Source organism: Octodon degus, unplaced genomic scaffold (genome assembly GCF_000260255.1).
Source record: "Octodon degus isolate 3935 unplaced genomic scaffold, OctDeg1.0 scaffold00158, whole genome shotgun sequence".
In the NCBI taxonomy this organism is placed as follows: Eukaryota; Metazoa; Chordata; class Mammalia; order Rodentia; family Octodontidae; genus Octodon; species Octodon degus.
The window spans coordinates 2701623-2709362 of record NW_004524734.1 but is presented as its reverse complement, the minus strand read 5'-3'; the positions used below and the strand labels follow the sequence as shown (position 1 = coordinate 2709362).

The window sequence follows — 7740 nt, the reverse complement described above, 5'->3', positions numbered from 1 at the left end:
CACAGCAACCTGAGCCTGACTGCTTTGTTGAAGCAGCCACTTAAGGAACTGAGCTAAGGGGCAGGGGCAGGCCCCCAACTTTGTCATTTGAAAACCCGTACTCCAGTTATAGTTACTACATACTGTGTCACATGCCTCTTTATACAGTGGAGTTTTGTGGGAGCAGTGAAGATTGGATGTCTTTCTCTTTTGAGAAAGTGCTCTTTCATTATACTTTAGAACTTCTGTTTATATTCATTTTAGTCTTTTTGATTTAGATTTTAGTTTTTAATTGCATAATGCTAACACTTTAGAAGTTGAAATAAGAGGCAAGAATAGGTGTCCATTTCTAGCATGACTGTTGAGAAGAAATGAGATAATTTATTATAGGTATATTTTTATAAACTTTCATCTGTTTCCTGTTCTGTAAAATGAAGTAATAAAACATGGCTCATTTAATGTAGAAATTTTGTGGATGAATAAATGCCAGTTTATTGTTATGTATTGGTAATTTAGAAGATGACCCTTGAACTGAAAATGTTAATCCATTTTGACAGCAGATTTTGTGATGGAAGTAGCTTTTTTATTATTTGACACTTTTAAATTTGTTTAGGCCCGAAAGGACACTGAAGAGGGAGAAACATTTTCATCTGTCCACGCCAGTTTAAATAAAGCAGAAAAACATAAACATTCTCAAAAAGGTAATAGTAACAGAGGAAAGTAAGAGCGTTTGTTTTTATAGGATTTCCAATAACCTTGCTTTAAGACATTCTGTTTGATAATTGTATTTCTAAGTGGACATTACTTTATAAAATGATTAGATTAAGTTCTCTTTAGATATAGCCATTCCTAGGCTTATGACAGGGTTATGTTACAATAAACATCATAGATTGAAAATAACCTAAGTGGAAAGTATGTTGGATGCACTCTTGTTCACAGCGTGGCTTAGCAGTGCAGTGCACTATATAGCGTCTTGCCACCACCGCCCACCATCTCTAGGGAGAACCATCATGCATATTGCTAGCTGGAGGAAAGGTCAAAATTCAGAATTCAAGTTGTAGTTGAAAAATGAAAGATCAAGGGCCAGAGAGATGGCTCAGTAGAATAAGTGCTTACCTGGCAAGTGTAAGGGCCTAAGTTCAATCCCTGGTTCCGCCAAAAAAAAGAAAAATGAAAGATAATACAATGAACCAGCATTAAGTTGGGGACTGTCAATGTTTTGAAAGCCGTTTGGTTACTAACTCAGGGAGAATGCCCTTCTCTTCTGTGATTGTGGGAAATGTATTGTGGCCGTTGGTCTCATGTTCATTTCTGAGTATATTGCAACATGTAGACCTAAGAATGTGAAGACAGCTTAATGGTTTGAGTTTTTCATGTTGGAGACAGTCATAGGAGCCAACTTACAAAGATAGGAATGAAAAGTATAGTGAATGTTTAAGTTTAAAAAAATTATTATAATAAAACACATTGCTCTTCATCACCCTCAGAATACTCTTCCTTGCTTTGAGCACACCAGTTATTAAGTAATCCTAGAAGTATTTTTCATGCCTTTAATCGCACTATTGTAGCTGCTTTCGTATCCTGAATCCATTCAAAACATTCAGAACCTTTCATGGTCATTTTGGTGTTAGAAACAGAAATTTTAACATTGCCAGATCTGGTAATTAAGGTGGCTGAAGACACACACTCTGATGTTTTTATGAGACTGTCTTTCTGTTTGTTAGTACTCAGCAGCAGCATGTCCATATTTTTGGTCATACCTCATAAAAAAGTCGTGAAAGTGCATTTCTACAACTGCTTCAGAAAATGGCAAGAACCATGGGATAATGTGTTCAAAGTGAGGGAGGGTGTTTGGAAGAATTAATGGCACTGTATCTTTTACAATACATTTAAAAAATTTAAACATATTTAAATTTTACATTTCACCACATATTTTCCCCGTGTGTAATTGTGTAGGTCATCTGAATGTTCTCTATTGCCTGTCTTTCTTGGTCCTGAGTGAATCATCTACTAGTACAGTTTTTTCTTGTTACTTGTGGAGGATGGGTTCCAGGACCTCTGGAGAGAACAAGTCTCTTACATAAAGTGACATTGAGTTTACATATGAGCTATGCACAGCTACCTGTATACTTTAAATCATCTCTAGATTACTTATAATACCTAAGAAGTATAAATGCTAACATAGCTCTTATACTGTATTGGAGAATGATGACCAAAAAAAATCTGTACACACTCTGTACAGAACCAATTTATTAAAAAAAAAAAAAAAAAAAAAAAAAAAGAATGGTGGTTGTTTGAGTCCATGGATGTGGAATCCGTGGATATTAAGAGCTGGCTGTATAAATGATCTTAATTCTGTAAGTAAATCTGTTTATATAGTATATTTTGGTTTTGACTCATGCAGATTTGAGCTTTCAACAATTATATCTAACATTTATCTAGATTATATCTGACATATTCTAATCAGTGAGTTTTCTCTGTAAGTTTTGGCACATCTTTGTGTGAGATGAAGGCCTTCTCTTTAAATGTTGGTTACAGTATTATATTGAGACATGATTAGTTTATATTTAAATGGCAGGCACATCTCTTAAATTGAACTGGTTATACAGGGGCTGGGGATCTGGCTCAGTGGTAGAGCTCTTGCCTTGCCTCACAAGGCTCTGGGTATGACCCCTAGCATCACAAAATAAACAGAAAACCCCAAAGAAATAATACAGATGTTTAAGTTGAAATAATATTATATAAACTAAATAGTTAAAATATTAATGTTTAAAATCACCATATGAAACTGTGGCTACTAAGATCACTTAAAAAAAGTGAAAAAAATATTGATACTCTATCATTCTCAAAAAAACAATCATCATTATTTTTTCTTCCTGGTAAAAACAGAAAAATTTTCAAACGTGAGAAAGAACTACAGTCCTAATAAGCAACCTAAATGCAAAAGCTCAAAAGAATCTCCACAACATTCCAAGTCATCAGCTAAGAAAATAGAACCCTCTTCTCCGAAGGCTAGTTCTAAACTGGCCCTCATGAAAACACAAGAGATTTCTTATAAAGAAGCAGAGCCCATGCCCTCAAAAAGAAAAGAAAATGCCACTGAATTGAAAGGAGAGAAAAAAACTCCTAAGAAAACCAAAAGTTCTCCAGCTAAAAAAGAGGTAGGAACTTTCTGGGAAGTGTTTATATTGGTACCTTGTGTTGATCTGAGTTAGTTTGTTTTCAAGTTTTATTCCCAACTTCTGCAGTTCTTTTTAGGATAATATTTAGAGGCTGGGTGTGTAGCTCAGTGCTATAGTGCATACCTAGCTTGTGTAAGACCCTGGGTTTGATTCCCAGAAGATAGCTCATTTAAAGCTACTTCAGAGTATGGAATTAATTGCTAAATTAGCCATTGTTGTTCTGTATCAGGCATTGTGCTAATGTTAGATGCAGCTTCTTATAATCTTCACAATAACCCTTTAAGATACTCATTATTCGTGTTTTAAAGATGTAGAAATAGGCTGAACGATGAATTTTACGTAACTTTCCCAATATTTCCCAGGTGTTAAGTGACAGAGCCAGCCTTGAACTCAGGTCTGCTGAGTACAGAACGAGCAGTGGAACACAGTGTCTCCAAACGTGGACTGTGGAGCACTTCCGATCACAGTCCTCCTGCTGAGCAGGCGTGTGACATTTGTCTGGTTACTGCTCTCAGTGCATGGGTATTTGCTTAGAGGTAGTAATTGGACCAGTGTATTACTATAAGACTACTTAGAGGAGAGTCAAGGATATAAGTGTTTGTTATTACAATAAATGTTATTTGGATTTGTCCTGAATTCATTCCTTTTTGTTCCTTTTAACCTTATTGTATATTTGAGATACATGATATTTGCATTTATTTTGCATATATTGTTGCATATGCATATATTTTGATGTTTCCTTCCCCTTCACTCTCCTCACTTCAGAAACTATCTCCCCATTTTCTGCCATCTCTCATTTATTTGTATTTTGGGTTTCTCGGAAACCATGTGATAGTACATTTTCTGTGTCTGACTGACTTTGTTTAACATTATGGGCTCAAGATCCACTCATTTTTCTGCAAATTCTGCAAATTCAGGCTATGATTAGCACTTAGTGGTATTCTTTAAAGTTTTATATTGTACTTGTTTGTTGCTAGTTTGTAAAATACAGTAGATATTCTCTAAAGTGTATATTCTTTATATGATATGATTTTAGTGGACTCAGAATTTTGGGGGGCCTTTATTTCTAGTCCTTACTTCACTGCACTGTCCAGGATGCCCGGTTCAGTGGTGGGTAGAGGGGGCGTGGCACCCTGCTGTGCCCTTACTCATGAGGGGGAGGGGGAGCTTCATCCTTCTTCCTTCACGAACTGCAGTGTGTGTTCAGGAAATGCCTTCTATCAGGTTGAAGAGATTCCCTTCTATTCCTTGTTGGCTGAGAGGTTTTTTTGTTTGTTCCTTTTTAAAAAACAGTTAAGAAGGGTCTGGGGATGTAGCTCAGCAGCGCAGTGCCGCCTGGCAGGTGCAAGGTCCTAAATTCCGTTCCTGGTACAACCCCCCAAAAACAAACAAACAAACAAAACCACCTAGCAGCAACAAAAAACAGGAATAGAGTTGAATGTCACCATTTTTTTTTTTCTTCTACATCTTTGGAAATGATATGGTTTTCCTCTTTAATTCTGTTAATATAGTGAATCACACTGATTTAAAAAATAAACCATAATTTCATTTGATTTTCCAGTATTTTGTTAAGAATTTTTGCAGATATGTTTGTGAGATAGTTTGCTTATAAAGCCTTTATCTGCTGTCAGCATTGTGCTGATGTGATAAAATGAACTGAACATTGCTCTGTTTGCTTAAAGAGTTTGTGGACCACTGATATTACTTGCCTTAGATGTTTGATAGATTCTATTAATTAAAACCTGGTACAAGCCTAGATTTGGGGCTGGGGTTGAAAGTTTGAAATTATTAATTATATGGGCTGGTGAGATGGCTCAGTGGTCTAAAGCACCTACTTAGAACAAGCTTAGCAAAGCATAGGGACCGCGGTTCAATCCCCCAGCACCACATGCCAGCCAGCCTGCCCCCTGGTGGGCTGAGCTGGCCACACACACACACACACACACACACAAATACACAAATAAATAAATAAAATTTAAAAAAATAATACATTTAAAAAAATTATATACCAGATACAGGGCTACTTTTTCCCCCCCTTGTATCAGTTTATTTTATCCAAGTTTTAGAATTTATTAGAATAAAATTGTTTCTAAGATTGCTATTTTCCTTCACAATTTTCATGGGGCTTATAGCTTTTCAATTTTAATTTAAAGAAATGTGTTAGTTGTGCATGTTTTTAGCACATAATGATTACTTTCATAGTGGGGAGTTGGTACTTGCACCTAACCCATCTTTTTACTTTCTCTCCCCCCCCCCTTCCTTTTTTGTTCATAAATAACATGGATGAGTTACTAAAATAATTTTCAATGAAAAAAGTTGTGAAATAATGAGTGCTTTTATAAGATTCCCCACCCCAGTATATTGAAGTTAATGTTTTTCTTAAATCTCCAACTTGGAACCTCTTAAATTCCTGATGAGAAGCCACTAGTCTTTCATGCCTCTTGGGCATTTAGCATTAGAAGCAGAACATTGTCTATTTTGACTGTTCATCACAATTATTTTTAGTGTAGAACCATGAAGTGGTGATGATTTTGAACTGCTTTTATTAGTGGCTAGTGCTCATAAATATGCTTAAAGGAACAATTAACTTTTTAGTCTCAGATTTTTCTTCACTACATACTGATCAGGTGGATACATTTTTTCCTCAGGCGCAATAAACATGTGCTTTTTACGGTGGGCATCTGTTTTATGAAATGAAGAAAATTTTAATTGAAATGTTACTCTTCATTGCAGTTTTCAAAATTAGAAATTTCTCAGAAATTTTACTTAGGTTTTTTTTGCGCGGGGGGCTGGCTCCGAACGCCTTCAGGGCAGGTTTGGCTGGCTTGAGTCCTGGGGATCGAACCACAGCAGCCTGAGCCTGACTGCTTTGTGGAAGCAGCCGCTTGAAGAACTGAGCTAAGGGGCAGGCCCCCTACTTAGTTTTGAGGACATTGAAATTAATACATTCAGCTGATCTTAGTCATATAATTCTGACTTTATAAATGATTGTGCTTCAAAATTTCAGAATTTGTTTTCATAGAATTAATTTCATAAGCCAGCTGTGGTGGCCCACACCTGTAATACCAGCTCTTAGGAGTCTGAAACAGGAGGATCATTGTGAATTTAAGGCCAACCTAAACTGTATAGCAAGCCCAAAAATGAATGTCATAAAGGAACAACTTGCTTATGCTGTTGTACATTGGACTCAGTTGGGAAGCTTATTAAAAATATTATCTAGGGCAATATGTGTGTGTGTGTATTGTATTTACTTTTATTTTTTGGCAGTAATGCTAATTGAACCCAGGGTCATATTCATGTTAACCAAGTGATGTACCACTGAGCTACACTTCAAGTTCTTTTAAAAACATTTTATTTTGAGACAGGGGCCTACCAAGTTGTCCAGACTGGCCTTTATGCCTCAGGTCTCTGAATAGCCTTAATTACAGGCATGTGCCACCCTGCCTGGTGGGGCGGCTGCATTTTAATAAGCTTCTACACAGTATGAACACACAGCAATGTGTGAGAGCCATTGTTTAAAAAGTAGGGGTTAGATTCTGGGACCAGCCCATAATTGTCTATTTAACTCATTACCAAACCAGTTTAACTATTACATTGGTTACATAATTTGTTTATGTAGAACTAATATTTTGTCTGCTCTTAAAGGGATTTGGGATTGCTTGGGAGTTAAAGTAATACAAATAAAAAATGAAAAAAAAAACAAAAACCCAAGATACCAGCTTGTAGCAGTTGTGTGTGTGCATGTATGTGTGCATGTGTATGTGTTTTGTCTTTTGAGACAGGGTCTTGCTATGTAATTCAGGCTGGCCTTCCATTCACTGTGTAGCCCAAGCTAGGCTTGAATTTGCAGCCATCTTCCTGCCTCAGCCTCATGAGTACTAAGATTACAGGAGTGTGCCACCACACTTGGCTTATAGGGGCTCTTAAATCAGAGTTGTCAAGGGACCCCTTTCCCACAGCATGGCCTAGCTATACCCCATATCTCTGAGGCAGAAACCTGGAACCTAGAAATGAGTCTAGGGATATACAGTTTGAAGTTTTCCCAGGATTTTCTGACCTAAATTCACAGCAAGATACCCTGAGAGATTCAGCACAGGTGGGAGAATGGTGGGCATGTGAACTTGCTGGAGCTTTCTGTCTGTCTGAAGCTGATTGTCAACTGGAATGCTTCTGTTCCTAGAATGTAGGATATTGTTTTAGGGGTGGACAAGGCCATAGGGTAAAGGCAGGTAACTTCTTGGGTAACCATGTTAAATTGAGGAGGTGTTTATTTTTCTGTTAATATAAACATAGGTTTATTATGGAGTATAATTTAAAATTCACACAAATTTTGCTTTGTTCTTCACACACATTTCTAACGTAAAACATGGTTTCCATTTGTGTAGTTGGAGCTGATGCTTGGCTTGTGTCCTAATCTGTGCTCAGATTTGTGCTCTTAGAGTACAAATTTTTTTTTTTTTAATTTATTTATTACATTTATTTATTGTATGTGTGTGGCCAGCTCAGCCCACCAGGGGGCGGGGCTGGCTGGCATGTGGTGCTGGAGGATTGAACCGCGGTCCCTGTGCTTTGCCAAGCT

The 7740-nt window shown here is 37.0% G+C and overlaps 1 protein-coding gene across 1 annotated transcript in view; it reads left to right on the top strand.

The window, feature by feature from the left end:
* Rfc1 (replication factor C subunit 1) overlaps positions 1 to 7740 on the top strand; it is a 96321-nt gene that overhangs the window by 55116 nt on the left and 33465 nt on the right. Inside the window, exons 8-9 of the mRNA XM_023702767.1 lie at positions 593 to 680; positions 2869 to 3170. Coding sequence (XP_023558535.1) covers positions 593 to 680; positions 2869 to 3170 — 390 coding nt within the window. The remainder of the gene's footprint in view (positions 1 to 592; positions 681 to 2868; positions 3171 to 7740) is intronic.